The sequence below is a fragment of the Monodelphis domestica genome, chromosome 5, assembly GCF_027887165.1.
Source record: "Monodelphis domestica isolate mMonDom1 chromosome 5, mMonDom1.pri, whole genome shotgun sequence".
NCBI classification, from domain to species: Eukaryota; Metazoa; Chordata; class Mammalia; order Didelphimorphia; family Didelphidae; genus Monodelphis; species Monodelphis domestica.
The window spans coordinates 152,105,649-152,128,316 of NC_077231.1; the positions used below are offsets into that span (position 1 = coordinate 152,105,649).

The following is a 22,668-nucleotide window of genomic DNA, read 5'->3' on the forward strand; positions in this document are numbered from 1 at the left end:
GAACTCATCAACTTCCCTCTTCCAAAACTTTTTCTTGGGCTATATTTACATGAAGACTTAAAGAGGATGGAAATTTGACATATAAGCACTGAAAAAATGATTCCTTAATTTCAAAGGATTTTTGTTTAAAACAGGTTTCTATAGGCGTGGATCAGAAAAAAGGCATTGCATTTTTGGGATCTTGGCTCTTTTACTTCCTTTTCATGTGATCTTGGCCAAGTCATTCATCTTTTCCTGACTTCCATTTTCTTCTGAGCAAAATAAAGGATTTGGGCTAGATAATCTGAGTTTGTATGTGAGTGGTACTTTCCAAATTGTTTCAATAAGCTTTTTAATTTCTTAAAAATTTTTTTTTGTATCTAATTATAGAAGCAGAGTAACATTTCCCCCTAATAATTATAACAAATAAGTAAAAGAGCATTAGAAATGTTCTTACACTTCTGATACTGAATCTTTGTGTGATCCTTGGACTGAGACAGAACTATCAATGCTCAAGGTTCTTCACCTGTAAAATTGGGGTGGTGAGGATATGTCTGAGGTCATTATCAAGGTTACTAAAGACTCTAGGGATGAACTAATGATAGAATATAAGCTTCTTGACATTGGGAATTTTTATTTTTTGTCTCTGTGCCTTTGGTGCCTAGCATGGTGCCTGACACACAATAGATGCTTAATAAATTCTTGTAGATTAATTGCAAGTGTGTTCATACAATATCCTACAGAAACTGTTTCTCTTCTTCAGCACATGTCCAGCAGGCACCTGTGATGGCTGCACATTCTATTTCCTTTGGGAGAGTGCTGAAGCTTGTCCTTTGTGTACAGAGCATGACTACCATGAGATCGAGGGAGCCTGTAAGAGAGGATTTCAGGTATGGGATATAGCAATGAAACTGGAGTAATCAAGGAGGTCTGCTAATGGGCTTCTGTATTGTAGTTTCAATCTAAGTATCAGAGACAGTAATTTTTTTTGGAGATTTAGCTTCCTGGTTTACCTATTAGGTTCAACCTTATTCATAACCCAACATCACATTAATATATGTTTGAAGTTCAATGTGTTACTTTAGCTTTAGAGTGTCTGATATGCTGAGGTAGCAGAGGTTTGCAATAGGAGAAGGAAAATGAATTCTGACAAGTGGAACAATGGCTCTATTGTTCTATTGCCATTGATTAGACAAGTTGTCATTAAAATGAAATGCAACTTGCATGATGCAGTTGTATGATCAAGTAAGTAAAGATGAGGGCCCCAATTATTATGCCTAATATTTAAGGTTCCTTTGAAGGTAGTATAGGCTGGTGCTTTTAAAAGAGACCTGTGAAAAGAAAAAAGAAGAACATGTTCATATACATGCTTATATTAACTCTTCTTTTCCCAGAAGAAGAATGAATACACACTGTGGGTTTTTTTTTCAATTACTTGCCTATAGTGAATTGTTATTTCTATGGTTTTGACCAGTTTTGTCGACTTGCAAGTTGGACCTGAGGGTAAATAGTTGAAGTTAATGCATTTTGATAACCCTTTAATTTGAGGGGTTGTTTTGCTTTTAAAGATTGAGAGAACAAAACTCATAGGAAAAGAACACAATAAATTGTCTTGAGACAATTTGTACCAAGTGATAGTGGCAGAGGGGGAATTGGTTTTCAGAAAGAAAGAACCTTGTTCAGGGCCCAGCCAATGGCTCTACTACAAGAAGATCTGCATCAAACCAGTTTTAACCTTCTTACTATAAATGAAACAAAAGGAGACAAAAGACAGTTATGACTGAAAGAAGATGTGGCTCACAGGTTCTCCTTGGAGAGGCAAATTAAAGATGGCACTGGCTTTATTATGTATTTCAGAGGCATAATCTCATGGGTAAATTGGTCATTGCATATTGCAGTGTTGATGTTAAGTATTCACAAAAAGATCAACATGAGATTATTTGGAGCTAACAGATGTGGAAACAGCTGTTATAGAGAATGAGGAAGTGGAGAAATTCTACAAGGAACTTAAGACCCCTGAAATAAATGACATATACTTTAATATCTAGTGACTTTAATGTAAAAGGTGTGCATAGGAGAGGATGTCAAAAATATGTTGGGAAATATGGTTCAGTGGTAGGAAATAAGATAGGCCAAAGGCATATAGACTACACAGAATCATGCTTTTGGATCATGAATATTTTCTTCAAGATGAAATTCAGGAGTCATCAGACATGGTGACATTGATAATATCTTATTGGACAAGGAACTGACTGGTTAGTGATGTGGGAGGAATTCCAGAATCCCTTATCTTTGTATAGCCAGACAATAGAACTTCTCAGAGAAAAGAAAATACTGAATTAGAAGAAAGAATAAAAATAAGAAGATACTTTGGGCAATTGAGACAACCTACCTAAACAAGTTGTTGATACTGAAAAAATGGGAGCTATTGTTAGTTCTGTTATTTCCTTTCCATGTAAACATGGATAAGTCATTGAACTTCTCTTAGATTCCTGAGTAAAATAAAAGGTTTGGACTAGATAACTTCTAAGGTTTCTTTCAGCTCTCAATCTCTTTGTGAGAGGTTCTTACTTCATTTTTTTCCATCTACATCTACTTCCATCTACCATCATTTCCAAAGTAAGCTTCACTGATGAGAGGATTTACAGGAGGATGGACAAGAAGCATACTAGTTGAGAAGGCATAGCTGATTTAGGATCTAAGATGCTGGAATAGAGAGTACCCATATCATTGATACTTAAATGTATCAAAGCACCCATAATTTAATCTTTATTAGTACTGTGCTTTAAAGTTCTAGCCACAGGTAGACCAGTTATTTTCTGTGTATCATTGCCATAGATTATTTGACTCTGGCTCCAATTAGTCATTTATCAATGTGGTTAGCTGATCATAAGGCAGATTGAGTAAGGGAATGTGGGATAGATTAGGAAAAACTCATTACCATTCCTGAGATAACATTTGCCCCACGTAAACTCTTTATTTGGAGTCAGTTGTAGGTTTTTTTTTTTTGGTGTAAATAACAGGTTTTTAAAGATCCCATTAGACATCAAAGTCCTTTGTCATTTTTTCCTCTTTTAAAAGTTAATTTCAAAATGATTTTAAACACCCCAAAAGAGAGTACTTCCATATGCACCAAAGGATACAAAGAATCCATGTTTCACATTGCTTGATTTTTAAAAAAGTAAATGTTTCAAACTTTAACAACTGTCTTGCTTGTCCTTGCTTCCTCCTGAACTTCCTTTTCTTCTGTGCATAAAAAAAAATTGTACAATGGCCCTCTCTTTTTTTTTTTTACCTCACTATTGCCACTCCTCAGTTGAGAGAAAGGTTAGGGGGAAAAAGCATCCCTGTGGGGAAAAAAGGATAGTCAAATGAAACTAATCTGTGCCCATAAATGTATGTCTCTATAACTTGTACTCATCACTTCTCTATCAGCATATAGTAAAATGCTGCATTATAGGTTCTTTAGAGATATAGTTGGCCATTGCTTTGCTTCCTTAAAATTTTCAAAGTCATTTTTCTTTAGTGTGCTGCTATCCCTGTATAAATTTTACTGATTTTATTGACTTCATTCTGCATCAATTTAGGCTTCACAGGACCCTAAAATCACCTTCCATTGTTTCTTCTGGTATAAAAATATTCCATTATATCCATATAGCAGTTTGTTTAATTGTTCCTCCTTAGATTGTAGTTTCTTTTCTCCCCCGCCCCTTTCAGGCCACCCTTGGAGATCAAAATGATCAAGATGTTAGTTTTGCTCATGATTTATTAGTACTAGATTCCTTCCTGGATATTATCCATGTTCTTAACGCTTCCTCCATCTCTTCTTATTATATTTGCTGTATTTCTACATTAAACTTCAATGCTCCTTTGTCAATTTCAGATGAGTGAGGCTTATCTGATACCCTCTCTACTACCTCTTCCTCTGTACTCTTCTCAATTTGTTATGAGAAATAACAAGTTTTATAACCTTCTTTCTCTTTTCTAACCAAGTATAATTTCCCCATTTTGTAATTCACTCTCTTTAACCTATTAAAAAACTTAAGACAGAACCAATATGCCCTATACCCCTAGGACTTCTAATATTCCTATTTAATTTTCTTTAGAGACATTACAGTTCTCATACATGTGCTGCTGAAGTAAGCATGAAACATTACAGTACTGGAGGGGTGTTTTTTCCTATACCTCCTCCTATTCTCAGATTAAAATTTTAGCACTAGATCACCATGCAAATCCTTTATAAAGTTCAGACAAATTTACTTTTCTAGGGTTCTCTTCACTTTTGCATTTGTATTTCATAGTTTCTACTCTATTCTAGTATTTTTTTTTATCAGGAACGCTTGGAAGTTTTTTTATTCCATTAAAGATCTATTCCTATTCAATGCTCCGTCTCCCCCTCACAAGCCAAATATATTATATTAGGTTTCAGAGGTCAATATATCCTTAGTTGCAAGTCTATAGACGGCTTTACCTTTTGGAATATCGTATTCCATGATCTCCTCTAGTTTCTGGTAAAAGTTACTAAATTTTACTTGACCTTGATTATAGTTCTATGGAACTTGGACTACTTCTTTGACAGTTATGAAACTTTAGGTTTCCCTTTTAGGAGATGGTCAATGAATTCTTTCTATCTTTACTTTGTCTTTTGATTCTAATAGATTTGGGGAGTTTTAATTTTATGATTTCTTGAAATGTAGTGTCCAAGTGATCTCCACCTTCTAAGAATTGCCTCTCTCACCTCTTATGTGCTTTTAATTCCTCCATGCTCCAGCCTTCTATGGTTGTCATTCTAGATTTTTAAAAAGTCATTTTGGAGTTTTCTTTTTTTTTTCTTTTTAAATAAAAAAAAAAACCCTTGCCTTCTGTCTTAGAATCAATACTGTGTATTGGTTCTAAGCCAGAAGAGTGGTAAGGGCTAGGCAATGGGGGTTAAGTGATTTGCCCAGGGTCACATAACTAGGAAGTGTCTGAGGTCAGATTTGAACCCAGGATCTTCTGTCTCTGGGCCTGGTTCTCAATCCATTGAACCACCTAGCTGCCCCCATTTTAGAGTCTTCCAAACTTGCTGTCTCTAGATAGTTACAAGTATTTTAGGCTATCAGCATTTTGTTGGTGGGTATGCTAATGTTTTCTTTTCACTCAGGGACTTCTGGCTGATTTTTTTTTTTTGTATAATTCTGGGGAAGAATATGTTAGTTATTTATATAGTTACTAGAATATTTCTTGTTCATTATTTTTCTTGGTGTGAACTCAAGAATTTTTCTGTAGTAGCTCTTTGCAACCTGGGTGGTCTGTCACTAGGCAGATGACTATTTGGGGAAAGTCTCTACACATTTGTATGCTCAATGCATGGAATCCTTGTGGGGGGAAGCTTGTAGGCTCCATGAGCCCTAATCTCTGATTAGTTACTCTGACTAGGCTGTCCACATGTCCACTGTGATTCTGAATAGCCAATTACTAAGTTATTCTTAGCTTCATACAATGACTGCATTAAAATATAGTTCCTCATGTCATGTACTAGATTTTAAAATCCTTAAAGAGAATTATTGTGCTTTTTTTCAATTTTGCATTCTAGTACAATACTATGCTCAGGGGAGCTTTAGAAATGTTTTGAAATTGTCTAACTTAATAGAATCAGTGATATTACCTTCAATATTTTTTTCTAGGAAACATTATATGTATGGAATGAGCCAAAGCAATGCATTAAAGGAGTTTTCTTGCCGGAGAAAAGACTGACCACATGTGAAACAGTTGACTTTTGGTTAAAAGTGGGAGCAGGAGTTGGAGCTTTTACAGCAGTTTTACTTGTGGCTTTGACCTGCTACTTCTGGAAAAAGAATCAAAAGTGAGTACATATAATTTTTTGTAGAATGACAGACTATGGGCTCTGTTTAGCTTATGAAAACTATAGCATCCAGAAATCTAAGTTTAAAAAAAATGCAAAGAAAGTCTTGTATACAGCAGACAAAAAGTGCCTATAAATCATAGGATGAGATCAAAGATCTTGAGTGCTCCAAGGGCCTTAGAATTTATACAGTTTCTCTTTTTTACTTTAAGATGATGATACTAAAGTCAGGAGGGATTAATCTAATTTTTCAAGATCACACAAGTCAGCTAATGAGTACTTCCAGGTTTTTTTGAGAACTGGTCCAGTTCTCTTCACTTTAGACCACACTGTCAGCTTATCTCTTCCATCATCTCATCCTCCTAGCAGCTAGAATAGTGATGTTCACCAAGTAATAGCATAAATTTAATTTATTTCCTGTAGTAGAATGTAAGTTTGAGAGCAGGGACTATTTCATTTATGTCTTTGTAGCCAAAGAGCAGTAATTGATACAGACTGGTCACTTGATAAATGCTTGTTGCTTGGCTAAATTTTTACCCTCAACATTCTGTCTTATAGTAATGTTAAGCTACTTTACTCAACGACTAATATGTTGGTGGAAATGGGAAGTATCATGTATAGTGATACAGATAGACCAACAAATTCTGTCCTCTTTTCCTTTCTCTTGTTTTCTCATTCTTGTTGATTAAGTCATGGGAATCTCAATGAGCTCTCTCTCTTCTCCCTGTCCCATGCACAAATCCAAGAAATATATTCCAGGCTCAGTGTTGTGCCTCTGCTTTGCAAATGTATAATTGGAAAATCAATCAACAGAGGGTAACTAGTACTGCTGATTTTTTTTTAATTCATCAATCGAAGTCTTAAAGTTTGTACATTTAGCCACTGGTAAAAAAAAAAAAAGACTATGATAGTTCTCTGTGTGAAAGATGAACATTTGAGTTGGTGAAAGAATTTTCTGATTAGAGCAGTTAAGTTGGGAAATGGTTCCCTAAAATAAGGGACTCTTGATTAGTATTTAAAACCCCAATTGTTGTTTTTCTTTTCTTTATTCTTTAGACTAGAATACAAATACTCCAAATTGGTAATGACAGCTAATGCAAAAGAGTGTGAGCTCCCAGCTGCAGATAGCTGTGCTATCATGGAAGGGGAAGATAATGAAGAAGAAGTTGTATATTCCAATAAACAGACACTGTTGGGGAAACTCAAATCCTTGGCAACAAAGGTGAGAAATAGACCTTTACTTTAGCATTACTACATACTCACAAACCTGTGACCCCCACATTTGACATAAGACAAATTGCTGCCAAGTTCAGATCTATTTCCATTGCATACTTTGCTCCTCTTTTTAAAAACAAGGTTGTGCCACATAAGCAAATTAAAGCCATTTAGAATGGATGAATAATTAAAGAGAATCAGGTTCATGTGAAAAATATGTTGAAAAAGTTACTTTCATATTAACGAAACTAAAAAGGCCAAAGAATGGCAGACACTGTCAAAGCCTCACATTAGTACAGCATGAGTACTTGTTTTCCAGAAGAGAATTAGAAGGCACCGCATAGGATATACACTAACCAGTGTTTTTTAAAAATTAAATTGATTAGATCTTAATGGACAGAAAATGGTACTGATTTGGGAATCATATCTTAATTAGCTATCTCTATGCAGTCAAATCAAGTAGGTCAAGCAAAAATAAAAATCAGCATCCAATTAGAAAATAGGCTTTTGGTGAGAATCAAATATTTTAAATACTTATACAGTTTCAACTTTGTTATTTCAATTGGATCATTAGTGCGTAAAGTGGGAAGTGAAAAAAATCACTACTTGCAAAAGTTTAGTTGTTATAAAGCAGTCACCAGGAGAAGGGGATCAAAAGAATCCCGACAATTCCTTAACCAGCAAACATTTCATCCTCCTTGATAGGAAGAGAGAAACAAGGGCAATTTTTCAGGATGCTTGTTTTGCTTGTAATCCTCCTGGTTATTGCACTTCATTTTAACACCCTCTCACACTTCTCCCACCCCATCTCATTTCTAAAATACTATAGTGGAGGATAATGAGTAGTGTTGCTTTAGAAAATAGCAAAAAGCAGTGAAAAACAGAACCAATCAACAGAAAATTTGGCCCAAGACTCAATCTGGCCATATCATCTCGATACCATTCAGAGATAAAACTGGCAGAAGAGCAATGATTAGATGTAAAATGAAAGAAACCTGTCAGTGTTTCTATAGCAGGCTATCATTAGTGATAATGATCAACTGAAGGTATGATGGAGAAATAAATAGCCTTTAAAATGATTCCATTAGGATGACCAAATATGCATTGAGAAAATCCATGCCAAAGTCAATAAAATTTTGAAAGCACTGAGGGGTGCCCCTACAAAGTACTCTAGGAAGGGGAATTGGAAAGAATTGAAAGATGAAAGAAAATATTAATATTCTCCAGTGATTTTTGGAACATCAATAACTTTTGACACATATGCCTACTTTAAAAAATCTTTATAAAGATGATAGATGTATTTATTGATGAAAATATAAGAAGGGAACAGGTAGATTAAAATTTTTTTTATCAATACGTATATTTCCTTACGCCACCCCCAAAGATTTCTTAATACAAAGTAGTTTAAAATTGTCATTTCCTTACGCCACCCCCAAAGATTTCTTAATACAAAGTAGTTTAAAATTAAGTGAAAAAAACAATGCATTGACTGTTTCTAACAGTATATGTCTTGTTCTTCATTCATAGTTCATTAACTATCCTGAGAAGAGAAATGGTTTTTTTAATTAGCCCTTTGGAGTCAATATTCATTATTACATTGATTAGAGGTTTGAAGCTTTTCAGTGTTGTCTTCCTTTAGATCCTAACATGGAACCATCCTGTAACTTGCTCTCTGAGTTTTTCCTCTCTTCTCTCTGAGTTAATCTGTACAGGTTTTCCAAAGTTTCTCTGGATTCTCCATATTGTTTCTTAAAGTATGGTAGCATTCCATTACATTTATATGTCAAATATCAGATTTGTTTAGCCATCCCTCAATAGATGAGAACTCACTTTGTTTTTATTTTGGGGCTACCACAAAAGGTGATATTATAAATATTTTTGTGGTAAGGCTTGGTCAAAAAGCACAAATGGTTTGGTGACTTTACTAGTGTAATTACAATAGTTTTCCAAAATGATTGGACTAATTCACAGTTCCATTAACACTGTGATAATGTCAGCCAAGTTTTTGCACACCATTCTCTGGTAAACCACATTTAAAAAAATTACTTCATAAATTTTATTTTTCCCAGATTACATGTCAATATAATCTCTTAATATTCATTTTCTGATATTATGCAATCCATGTTCTTGCTCTACCTCCCACCCTTAATTCCTCACTAAGAAGGCAGGTAATATGATATAGGTTGTACCTATATTATCATATAATACATATTTCCATGTTCATCGTGTTGTAAAAGAAGGTACATTGTTTATACTAGAGAATAATTCATAGAGGAAATAAAGATTGATATGTTTAAATTTGCATTTGGATATCACCTATTCCTTCTAAGTTGGTGGATATCCTTTTTTTGATCATGAGTCTCTTGAAATTGTCCTAGATCTTTGCCTTATTGTTTATAGTTAAGTCATTCACATGATCATCATACATTATTATTGTACTGTGTACAACATTCTCCTGGTTCTACTCACTTCATTTTGTATCACTATATATATCTTTCCAAGTTGTTTTTTGTGGTTATCTTGTTTGTTATTTTGTATGGCACAATAATATTCCATTACAATCATATAAAAGCACATCTTTAAAGTCATATAACTGCCTAAAATCTGCAGATAATACAATATCATGTATTTTTTGTTCATTGATTTAAAAAATAAAAGAATTGGTAATCTGTAATAAAACATTAAATGTTGTCTTCCAATAAGGAGTTTCTCATGTATAGGTTAAGGTCATGGAAGTTTCCTTGAGAAATACAACCACAAATATAACTTTATTTAAAGACTATTTGGGTATTAACATCAGATGAGATTTAAAGTAGGGGAAAAATGAATGCTCATGAAAGGTATTTGTGTTGCTTAAGCTGATGACTGTATCAAGTCCATGAATATTACAGGGTCTCTTCAATAAAGTCTATGATTGTTCGATGAGATTAACCTAGGAATCCATAAGTTAAATATTTCAAAACTGGAAAATGCCTGTTGTCCAGATTGGGACATTCAGTTTTCTGGTCATTGGATTTAGTTAATACACAAATCTGGCATAGTTGCTGTAGATTAATCATGAGTTTTGTCCAAGGTTTAATAGAAGAAATACCTCAAGGTAAATTTTATTTGAAAAACCATTCAGCACTTTTAATAGACTCATGTAACAACTTGGATCAAAAAACCATCTTATCAACACAAATGTTCTCTGGGCAATGTTACATGGTTTTATATTTTAAAACTTCATAATCTCCAAGGAAGTAAAATTTTGGGTGATCCCAAGGGCAATGGATAGCATAATGGGTTTCACTGTATTTCCTTTTTTCTTTTTTCAAAGATATTTTATTTTCCCAATTACATGTAATAAAAATTTTCAACATACATTTGCAAAATGATTAAGTTATAAATTGTCACCCTCCCTTCCCCTATCCCTACTTTCAGAGATGGTAAGAAATTTGATCTGGTTTACACATGTATTGTCATGCAAAATATACATCCATATTAGTCATTATTGCAAGAGAATACTCATGTAAAACCAAAAAACTGTGTACAAGGAATTCCATTCCCACCCCCCCTACGCCCCCCCCCATCTTGTGGGGTTCCATCCGCTCATCTTCTGAAGTAATTCTTCAAATTCAAATTTTCTTTTCTTCTGGTCATTCTCTTGTACACAAACCAAAATAAAACCATACATAAACAAATGTGAAAAATAGTATGCTTTGATCACTGCAGTGTACTTCCAATAACCTATACATAAGAAATTAGGTAAGGGCTATCATTGAGGAAATGTATGTCTACAAAGGGCCATAGCCATATGACCCAGAAGAAAGGATAACAGGTAATAATAATTAATAATAACTAGTATTTATTTAGCACTTTTTTGGTTTGCAAAGAACTTTACAAATATTATCTCATTTTATCTGCATAACAACTCTGAAAAGTATATAGGTAGTATTATTATCCTTCCTTTAGAGAGGAAGAAACTTAAACAGAGACATTGTCATTTGCCCAGGGGCATAGAATTTGTTTCTGAGGTAAGATTTGAACTGAAAGCCTTCTGACTCTGAGCCAACATGCTATCCACTCACCATCTAATAATACCTATGAAATGTGTCTAGCTCTTTTGGTGACTCCTAAGTGTATAAGAACATGGTTAAGAATTACAATGTTTAGAAAATGTGGCTGGGTTGTAATCCAGACCAATAGAGAGAAGATTCATATTTGTGAGATTATAGAGCTATTGAAGTACCATCCTAGTCTGAATACTGCAAAGTTTACCAGCATCTTAACTGACCAGATGGAAAAGAACCACACCACTTGGTGTTAGAAGGGAGATTAGGAGGGAGAAGAGGGGAAACCTCCTGTCAACCTCCACCAAATTGTTGAAAAGTATAATGGTTCATAATAAGCAGCTAAGTGGTGCAGTGCACAACTAGCCCAGTCTGCAATCAGAAAGATTCATCTTCTTGAATTCAAATCTGACTTTGGACACTTAGTAGCTGTGTGACCCTGGAAAAAAGCTTACCTCAGTTTCTTCTTTAATGATGCTTTGTTTTTATTTTTTAATTAAATTAAAGCTGATCATCCAGGGAGAAGTTAAATGTTGTGAAAGTTGTAGGAAAGGTTTGACATTCCAAAGAGAGGAGATTTCAGAACTGAGGGAAGTTTCAGGAGGAAAGAGCAAGGTTTCTAGTTCAGAAACCAGGAACAGTGCCAAGAGGGGGAAATGGGGACTGGCTTGGGTCTCTCCAAAAAATAAAGCTTCCAGGAGGAACTCACCAATGGAAGAAGGGGGGGGGGCAGGCCTTAAAGTGGGAAGGTCCATGTTGAGAAGGCTAGTTACATTTTTCAAGGTAAGCAGGTACCAGGATCTGAGGGAAGTTCCAGTATGATACAGCATGGTTTAGAAGTACAGAAGCCAAGAGCAAGACTAGAAAGGTAATAAAGACCAACCTCACCCCATCTAAGATAGATAATACTCTTTTTTAGTTATCCCCTGGGTTAAAGGGAGAAAAAAGCCTAGAATATGTTTTAAACATATTTTTTAATAAATTCCAATAAGGATATGATTCTAGTGCTTTGTAGTCAATTAGTTGACCTATTTCCCATCACTGAAATATAGTGTTTTTTAGTATGCTCTGAAACCAAAATACTATTTTTAAATAAATCAGTGAGCCTAATTTTTGTTTTGGATATTTATTGGCACTCCCCAGAGCTATTTCTTTCCCTCCTTGATTGAGGTCATGTTACCTAGGAAATATTTTCTTTCATTCCATAAATTTTTACCCATTATTAGGACCCAGAGAGATTTGAGTGTTGTCATACCGGCTTTGTGATCTTGGAGAATTCTCTTAACCATTCAGTGTTTTAAGTAATTCTCTAAGATTCCAAGTTGCAGAAAAGATGCCAACCTGCATTGGCAAAGAGAATTTGCTATTTTGGGCATCCCATATGCCAATAAAATCACAGATCTAGTATCTATCCCTATCATATCAGTATAGAGGTATTAACAATGACCTCTTTAAGTTCTCAGTTTGGTTGTTTCCATATTACAAAAGCTTTTGGTTCTCAACTTAAATGAATGAGCATTCATTCCTAGTGTTGCTGAATAATAACCTACAGTAGTCCTTCTGACCCTTTATGCTTAGTATTATAACATTGTAATAGGATTTTATTAATTTATTTTTCTGTGGCTTTTTTTGAAGGAAAAAGAAGATCATTTTGAATCTGTTCAGCTGAAATCCTCCAGATCCCCCAATATATGAAGAGATAGTGCAATCTTTGGACAGAAGAACAAAGAAACCTGCTTTCTAATTTTACAGGACCACATTTTAGAGCCCATCTTGGTGCCCAGGATTGTTGGTGATACCTGTGAGAAATATTGGACTGTTGAAAAAAAGAAGTTTAGAGCCTTCTGGTTGTCTGGTTGCCTTATCATGTGGTCAAGTACCTTGCCAAAAAGGAAAGCAAGCAGTTTGGTGGCCAAGCTGATGGTGAAATTCAACTCAGGAAAGAGATATTTGTGTATATACATAACTGAAAACCAAGTTTAAAGCCCATCTGTGCACTGCTGATGCATGCCATTTAACTAATTGGTAACTTTCATTTCTTATATGTGAGAATTTTCATGTGTGTGTGTGAGTGTATGCATGTGTGCAAGCATGTTCAATCATATGTATGTGTTCCCTCATTCTTTTGGAAGACTTCAAACTTCCCATGAGATACAACCCCTTTGGTTCTTAGCCCCTGTTTTTTTTGCCCCTCTCTTCCCTACAAAATATAATTTCCCTTTGGAATATTAAGCAGTGCTTGAGATTCAAGAACTTGAATTTTCATTCTCACAGACCCAAGTTATCACCCCTTGGGAAAGAATAGGGTTTCCAGATACCTGGGATATTTTGGGGTTTCCAGAAATTCCATTCTAGGTGGAACTCAGGTAATCTTGAAGGAAGAAGAACTTGATGGAAAATATTAAGGGCACACCTTTGGAAGAAAATGAGAAGCAACCAGGATGCCTAACATCTTATGAAGTCAACCAATCCCTTTATTAAACTGGAAGCCACACTTCAGAAAATCTTTTAAACAGAGGTATAAGTGAGGAAAAAAAATGAAGTGAGATTGATTATCAGATCAAGTGGAGAAATGAGAAAGTAAACTAGCTCATCAACAAGTTTAATCTAAACAACTGATTTCACAGTTATTAGCATTCTTTTAGACTCTTTGGAAAAATGAACTAGTATACCCATCCTATTATTTCATGTAAAGTTCAGTTCTCGAGGCATGTGGGGTGTAGACTTCTTATTGGCTCTTATGAGGTACGGTGATTTGTGATTTTTGTTTGGAGAAGTTTCTTCAGTCAATAAACCAACATCCAGCTTTGGAAAAAAGCTTATGACTGACTATCTATGACAAGGAAGTGGTTGCACTCTGGGCAGGAAAGGGAATCTAATTATTATTTTTTATTTAACCAAAAGTGATTGGGTGGATTTTCCTATAATTATTTATTGCTATCAAAATTTCACCATGAGACTTATTAAGAACATATGTTTGGATGATGGTGGAATTGGCTAATTTACTACAAAGAGTAATCCTTTTGCAATGAATGGGCACAGGAGCAGAACCTGGGACATTGGGTATCTTGAGATACTCAGAATGGTTCTAATTGGGGGCAGCTGGGTGGCTCAGTGAATTGAGAGCCAGACCCAGAAATGTGAGGTCCTGGGTTCAAACCTGTTCTCAGACACTCCCTAGCTGTGTGACCCTGGGAAAGTCACTTAACCTACATTGCATAGTCCTTACCACTCTTCTGCCTTGGAACCAATACACAGTATTGATTCCAAGACGGAAGGTAAGATTTTTTTTAAAGAATTGTTCTAATCAATAAGTAGAGATTTAATTCAACAGAAATAGGGCACTAGTTATTGACTGAAAGAAGCAAGGAAGGTTGGGGGAGGGGAGAGATATTATTGATTTTATTGCCCCAAGAACTTCACATTCTTAGAATGTCACAACTTTTAATTTTGGACTCAGTGGGCAATGCTTTTTTGGAGGGTGGGATGGGACCAGGAACAAAATACATGCTTGACTGTGTCTGTATAACATGTGGGATTATGCTCCCAATAACATGGGAACAACCATGATATTGTTGATTGTATGTTCATTCATGTGTTTTCTGTGTACTCCTGCACTGTTTCACACACTTCTGTTCATTGAATTTACTATTATCCCATCTTTTATGTGGGGTATTCAGGGATGGAGTCATTCTTTCAATATAATATATCTATGATTTTAGTTCTTGGATCTCTTTTAAAAAATTTACAAAAGGCTAATTCTTATCCATCTAATTAAGAGATACTGAAGATCATTTCCCTGCTTTGATCAAAATTCAGACACCAGGAGGAAAATGTATTTGAAGTCTGCCCTTTCTGATAACTGGCAGAACTGCAACAAACAGTTATGAGTGCAGCAGTGATCTGCAAGAACAGACAGACAAGATGCTTCCACATAATCACTTGTCACCTTTCTCTCCATCCTTGGCTGTGCTGTACATGGATGTTCCAAGCCATAGAAATAATTGGGATTTTCTCCCAGGTATCTCCTTTCTTCTCTTGTCACTGGACTCAAATCTCTGACATGTCAAAAATGCCTTAAATTTTAATGAACTATTCTCACAATGTAGATGATGTGGAGGAGTTCTTATTTATTTTACTTCTAATTTTAGATATAAAGTAGCATTTTGTCAGCTCAGTGCCACCTTTGGTAGAGAAGCTGTCTTTTTCCTATGGTTCCTAGCAAAGTGTCATTTTATGCCACATTGTCCTGAGCCCCGAAGAGACAAAACTGAAGAAGTATAATAAAGAGAACATGAAGACCAACTTTGGCTGTCAAGTTCACTAAAGTTCTATGTCCAGGCTTTGCAAAGCTCATTGGAATACTAAAAGGCATAAAGGAGTTAATTGTGCCACAGTGACTTTTAATGGGCATTGTTATTCCTTATTATTATTTTTTCCTCAAATGGTAGAGAAAGAGGATTTCAGAAAAGGCGTGGTTCTGAAGCCTTAAATAACTTCATTAAGCCAACAGTCGCCTATAATGTCTTCTAGCACTCTGCCAAAATGTATTTAAAGCAATCTTCCCCTAGATGAGAGAATGTCTTCTATGGATAAATTGTTGGGTTTTTTTTGCCACCTAATAATATGGAGCAGTTTATGTGTTCACTTGATTAAATAGACTACGTTTTATCACTGTGTTGCCTTTTTGTTTGTATTTGTTCACTAGTAATCACATTACTTCTGGGATTAAACACATTCTATAGTATTTTCATGGAGTTTAGTAATCTGCTTCATCTCAAAGAAAAATGGTTGTTTCTGAATGATTCTATGAAAATACCCTTATGATACCATTGGAAGAATTGATTGTTTTAAGGCATTAAAGCAGGTCTCTGCATGGATCCTAACTATTAAAGAAATTACCCCCTAAAAAATTACCCCCTCAATGATGGGATGGAAAACATGTGTTTGGTTTGCTTGGAGTTTGGCCACTTGATATTTTGCTTCCTGGCTTTCTTAGGCAGACCTTCTAGTTCTATATGAGCTTCTTGTCACAGTGAGCCTTCCCAAAGATATTAATGAAAACATTTGTGAGTGTTGGAATGCACCGTATATATACATATATGTACCGTTCCCCCCTCTCTACATATGCACTTAGGAAAGGGGGTTATTTCATTGATAGAGGGAACTCCTGGGTAAAGAAACTTCCTGTCAGTGTAGGTCAATAGATTTTTGGCATTATATCGTTTTGGAGAGTTGCTGAGGGAATTGGGAAGCCAAATGGGTTTCCCAGGGTCAAAACTAGTATTCATGAGAGATGGAGTTTGAACCTAGGTCCTCCTGACTCCAATGAGAATTTTTTTGTCTTCTCTTCTCACCTCTGCCCCAGATCACCCAACATGGAGACATCCTGCTCTCCTGAGATCCCCACCACATGGGTAGGAGTAGTCTTTGGCTGCATAGCCAAAAAAGCTCTTTAAACCTGGAAAGGCTGAGACAGTTTCTTTTTTTCCTGTGTATTCTAGGTGAAGATCATAGTGAGCTCACAAAGTGGGTACCAGAATCAGAACCAGTGGGGAAGGGCTACCTTCTTCCCCTCTCTTTTACTCCAGTTCTAAGAAATGGGTTGGGGCTCTCTGTTTCTATTCTTTTATTTGTCCTTAATGTCGGTTCTGGTGGTGATTCCCACAGGATCCAGGAGTTTGAACCATGGAGACCTTGGAGCCAGGATTCCAGGTAGGCTATATAGCCAAGCCAGCAGGAAAGCCAGGAGAAATCAGGATGCTTAGGGCTCAAGCCCCATGGAGGATTCTGGACTTGAAACTGAGACTGTGCTTGTATTGGAACCAAGTTAAGCTACACTACACCAAGTGTACCTAATCCTTTTCCCTTCTTCTGAGACTGAAATAATATATGCAGAAGGATTAAACTTCATGTGTTTAGGGATACCACTATATTAGTGGTTAAATGGAACTGGTATGAAGAGTTCTCCCCTATAGTGAGGGGAATATTATTGGTGGTGGTCAGAGTCATTTGCAGAGCCTGAAATTCCCTCCCTCTCCCAAGTCCTTTAAGGGTATTGGAAAATCTCAAGAGAAAGAGGGTGATATGATTTAGTTGACCTTCAGGCAGTGGGGGACCAGGGTAGGGATTGTTAAATCAGAATTGGAAAGGACCTCAGAATTTGTCTATCCACATCTCAACCCCTCTTCCACAAGTCAAGCATCAGATATTTAAAGACAGTTATATGAGCCACCTCTGTCCCATGTGTTCCTTTCTCTATGTTGTGTCCCTTGTTCCTTTAATCAGTCTTAATGAATTTTTGTGACCTCATTTGGATAAAGGACCCTTCTATAGCTGTGTTCTAATCATTTGTCACACCACATCAATAGCTAAGTGACATCTTTTGCAGTCAAATGATGTTCTTTAATTAAGATATCTAGTTCCATGATTTTATTACCATATTATTCCTTTAATAAATAGACATTTGAAGTCAGGAGTTTTGAGTCTCGAGGCTTCTTGTAGCCTGCGAATGACATTCCTTCCACACTAATCTCTTCATTCTTATGTGATATCAGGCTTGGCAGATACATGCTAGCATATTGCTTCCTCACCTTGTATTTCTAGTTTAAAGTCATCTTGATGAGATTCACAAATGTCCAGACAAATATATGTATATATACACAAATATATGTGTTTATGTACATTATATATGTATATGCATGCACATGTATGTATATATTTACCTGGAGAGTTGTGAATTTCATATGTGAATTATATGTATTTATATACATACATTTTCTTTTTTCTCTTGCTCTCTTTAGAGATCCTCTAATCCTTCCCAAGACCCCCTTTTCATCTATATTTTAAACCACTGCTACAAATCCAGACACTATTTGTTTATTTCCTAAATCTACCTACTGAGGTCTTACTGTTTAATAGTCAGAAGTGATTCAAACACTCATGCATACATTCATCCTCACATACAAATATTTGCACAAGTAGCTGAGTCTTTGGTTTTTTATTAAGCAATTTATAATTTTTAATGGTGCTTTTAAAGTTCCTTTTGGCAGTATCATTTGCCCACTGATGAGTTACCAGAATTGGGTAGTAATCATCAAGTTTGACAAGTTTCAGGAGATTCCATCCTAGGAAGTATATTATTATGAAGTTGCCAATCATGGGGATTCATCTCTTCTTCCTTTGATCATTGCTGGATGTCTTCTGTCCTGATTTTCTCATTATTGGGGGGAATATCAGGTTGCATGTTGCCCTCACAGTAAAGTTCCCTCCCTCTTGGAACAAGTGAAGAAATCTTTAACATAGTCCCAAAGGTTGATTCCTGGCCTTTCTTCTTCCTTCTTGATTTATGCTTTTCTACCCTCTAACTTCATGTTACAGGTGAATATTCTTCTCTTCCTCTCTGGGATTTTGTCCTTATTTGTTTTGCCTTCAAAACACTCAGGATATGCTCTTAAAGCTCTATCACTTTCTCCTCTAGTATGGAATCTAGCTCACATTTCATCTGCAGACAGCTATTACTTGGCATTGAGAGAAAGACAAACAGTGCAGTCTATGAAAGTCTCTCTAAATTTCCCCTTGCCTACCATATTTGTTGCTAAAGGACTCTGTTGTTTTTGCTGGAAGTACTTATGGTCAACTTTTAAGGCTAAGTATAGTTGTTCACAGTCAGAGGCTCAGACATGGGAGAATCCTAAACAAAACCTTTTTTTTTCCCAAGTCTTTCCATACTTTTTCTTTAGAGATGAGGTTTTTGTCTTAAAAAACCAAAACCAACAGCAGGTCTTTTAAGCTATCTAGTCTGCCTTATTCTGTCACAGCCCTGATTTATACAGTAGCTGATTTTAACTGTTGCTTGATAAAAGATATTCTGTAAAAATCTGTCTATCAGTTAATTCTCTCAATTTTCTTTCTTCTCATGGATCCATGGACTTTAGCCGCCAATTGCCTATTTGACTTCTTTGTATTCAGACTTCTGCATTGTTGTTTCATCCATTTTCCTGACTGATATGCCCTCTGTCTCATGATTTTTGTCCTTCTAAAAAAGCTCTGGGAAAAGGCCTGGTTATGGAGAAGAAGATTAGGAAGAAAATATCAAAAAGAAGGTCTCAAATAGACCAAAAATATTTGAACTGCCAGTGAAATTTATTTGCTTCTCTGTAATCTGTAAAGTAGTTGATATCAATCTCTAAGAGTAAGTCCCATTCCTATTTGAGCCCTTGATTTCATTTCCCTAAGATAAATGGCATGACATAGTACATGAAGGCAACTAAGTAGCAGGATGGATGGCCTTGGAGTCATGAAGGCTTGAGTTCAAATTTAGTTGCAAGTACTTACTAATGGTGTGACAACTGGACAAATTGCTTAATCTCTATTTAGTTTCTTCAGCTGTAAAATGGGCATAATAATAGCACTACTTTCCAAGGATTTTATCCCAGAGGACTAAATGAGATAGTGTTTAACATGGGGCCTGGCACAGAGTAGGTGCTTGATAAATGTTTATTCCCTTTTCCTTCTTCCTCCTACCTTCCACTTAGAGTGCTGGACTGGGAGTTAGAAAGAGAAGAATTCAAAGCCTGGTTCTAACTCTTACTAGCAGTGTGGCTGTGGGTTAAGTCACTTAACTTCTCACTTTCTTAGGCAACTCACTAAGTAAGATGATAAATTATATATGAGTTGTGATGTGATTTAAACTAGGTCTGATTATAGTTGTCCCTCTCTATATCCAGGTTCACTTATCATGGCTTCACTGTATCACTGTATTTTTAAAAAATCTAATTCTGTATCAAGTAGTTACATTTATCATGACATGCTATTGGGTGATGGAATAAAAGGTGACCAAACACAGTGCTCTGTTCTGTATCCTGGGAACTGAAAGGCTCAGTGATTAAAGGTTAATAAGAATGTGTAAAAGGTTTATCGGAGAATTGGAAGAGTTTCTAAAGCCTTAAAAAAAAAAATATATATATATATATATAATAAAATAAATATAATACTGCTACTTTATGGATTTTCATCTAGCATGAGGGTCTCTGGAACATAACTCCTGTGATAGGTGAGGGATCACTGTATATATATATATATATATTACATATATATATATACATAGATGGAATTTAAACAGATACATATTTTATAGTTACCCAATTTTAACTAGCTCTGATTATATATGTACACACACACACATACACACACACACACACACACAAACCAAAGCTTTTATACTTATTATGGACCAGTTGAAAGCTGTTTATAATATTTAATGAATTATAACTATATTATCAGGCCTTGGGATATGCTCTTTATTAATTACACTGATTTTCCCTATTGAACTCAGCAAATTGAGGTAGTTTTGCAAAGATCAATATGATCACAAAGTACTAGCCGCTAGAAAGATATCATGTTCATATCATAAAGAAAATGAATGATCACAATAATGTCAACTCATGTGAAATGACTTGTGTGACTGTCTCTCTAAAGATACTTTTTGTTATCCTCCCCTGAATGCCTAACATTTTTTCCTAGTGATTATACAATAGAGGGTGCCATGTGAATGCAAAATAAACTCATAGCAAAGGAGGGAGAGATCCGTAGGAGGGGTGAGGATGTTTTCAGTGGATTGGCAAGGCAGGCACTGAAGCACATGGGTCATAGATCAAACCACCCATCTAAACATCGCTGCTCTTCCAAGAACCACCCACAGTTCTTAATTGTCTCATTTAGGAAGATCCATGATCCATTTTATTGTTTGAGGCATCAGCTATGGTACTGAATCACCCAACTTATTGCCTTCCTTAGAGTGTCACATCTACTAAGTGAGCTAAGTTTATTTTCTATTCCATCAGCCTTGTCTTTGCCATTTTCCTGAACTAAATGCTGGTTCAGAGCACACGTGCTTACTTAGCATTACTGCCAGTTTTCAGTAACAAAAGAAATATTTTTGTCTAGGTCAGCAAGTGTTATTGATTCCATTACCCAATTCATTCTCACTCCTCCCACCCTCGATGACCCATTTCTTATTTGAGAATGAGAATTCATGGCCTAGCAAGCATCTAGTGCTAGGAAGGTAATTAGGACTGCTTCAAATACAGTCAAATAAAGGAAGTGAAAGGTTTCATACACCTGAGTGCTATTTTCATCTGTTTTCCAGCCTTCTAAGGCTAGCCCCCTTGGATTTCACGCACATATGTTCCTTGCTCTCTAGGTTTTCAAATCTAGCACAGGCCCTGTTATTCAGAGGTTGTATTTATTCAGGTAGTGACTTATTTAATTATTTTATTCATCTTTGTTTCACTAGTTTGCTGGCTGGCTGCTGTTGGATTTCCATCAGCATTTCTATGGTAATAACAGAAAGAAAACTCAAATCAATCCCTAATTTTAGAGTAAAGAGAGGAAATAATAAAACTACAGGATAAAATATTTTTCTTTTGTAAGTTTTCTTTATCAATGTTCTCCTTATCTTCCAGCATCCTTAGACTTGAGGACAGAAGTTCTTAATATATTTTTCTGTGTGTGTCCTGGATCTCTTTTTAGAAATCTGAGGAAGCCTATAGAACTCCTCTCATAAAAATAATTTCAACTGCACAAAGTACATAGGTTTACAAAACACTTATATGATTTTTAGAGTTGTGGTTTTCCAGTCATTTCAGTCATATCTGACCAAACTCACTTGGGACTTTCTTGGCAAAAATGTTGCAATGGTTTGCCATTTTTTTCCCCAACAAACTTATAAATGAAGAAACCGATGTGAATGAGTTTGTGATTTGCCCAGGGTGGCATAGCTTAAGAATCTGATTTAGAATCTAGTAGAAAGTGTCTAAGGCCGGATTTGAACTCACAAAGTTGAGTCTTCCTCATTCCGGGTCCTGCTCTCTATCCATTGTGCTACCTTAGCTGCCCCGATTTTAAAATATAGTTTAAAAAAGATCATTAACTCCAAGTGAAGAATCTCTGGGCTAGGAAAAAACAAGCAATAAAAACCCCAACCCCTCCCCCCCCAAAGAAACAAAAATAAAAACTAAGAACTGAAGATATGTTCTGTGTGCACAGAGTACTGTAGCTTTGACTGCTGTGTAATACTGGGAAACAAAAGACCTTGCTCTGATCTTGTCTTTTCACCTAAGAATGGAAATTAGGGGATTTTCCAGTAGGAGACTGTGGCCCATACAGCTTGTCAAGATTCCCAGGTTCATTATTCAAGTTGGTTCTTAAAAGAGGATCTATTCCTCCTTTCTGTGGTAAATCAGAGCAATGCATGGGCTTCTCAAGAGATAAAAGTTCCTAAAGACCAGTAACTGTGCTGTTGTCTTCTCTTCTTATTACTGGTGAACATTCTCCATTATGGATCATGGAGACTCAATGTTGCTACCACACATCCTATATATATTGTTACCATACATATCTGGGTTTTTGCTCATCAAACACAAAATGGTGACAATGTATACTTAGAGGTGTCTTGTTAACCTGGGGCTATGTGGGTTTCAGGGAATTTGGGTGGTTAAAAAATTACATCTTTAATTCAATTTCCTTTGTGTAAGAATCTGATTTAAAATGTAGTAGAAAGTGAACATCCATCATTTC

General features: G+C 35.8%; 1 protein-coding gene across 2 annotated transcripts in view; it reads left to right on the forward strand.

Moving 5' to 3' along the window:
* ELAPOR2 (endosome-lysosome associated apoptosis and autophagy regulator family member 2) overlaps positions 1–15,759 on the forward strand; it is a 209,993-nt gene extending 194,234 nt beyond the window's left edge. For both annotated transcript variants that reach the window (XM_001369205.5, XM_056799462.1), the window contains 4 exons: positions 743–869; positions 5,646–5,824; positions 6,881–7,046; positions 12,724–15,759. In XM_001369205.5, the coding sequence (XP_001369242.2) occupies positions 743–869; positions 5,646–5,824; positions 6,881–7,046; positions 12,724–12,783 (532 nt within the window). In that variant the 3' untranslated portion in view covers positions 12,784–15,759. The remainder of the gene's footprint in view (positions 1–742; positions 870–5,645; positions 5,825–6,880; positions 7,047–12,723) is intronic.
* Positions 15,760–22,668: the final 6,909 nt, after the last annotated feature.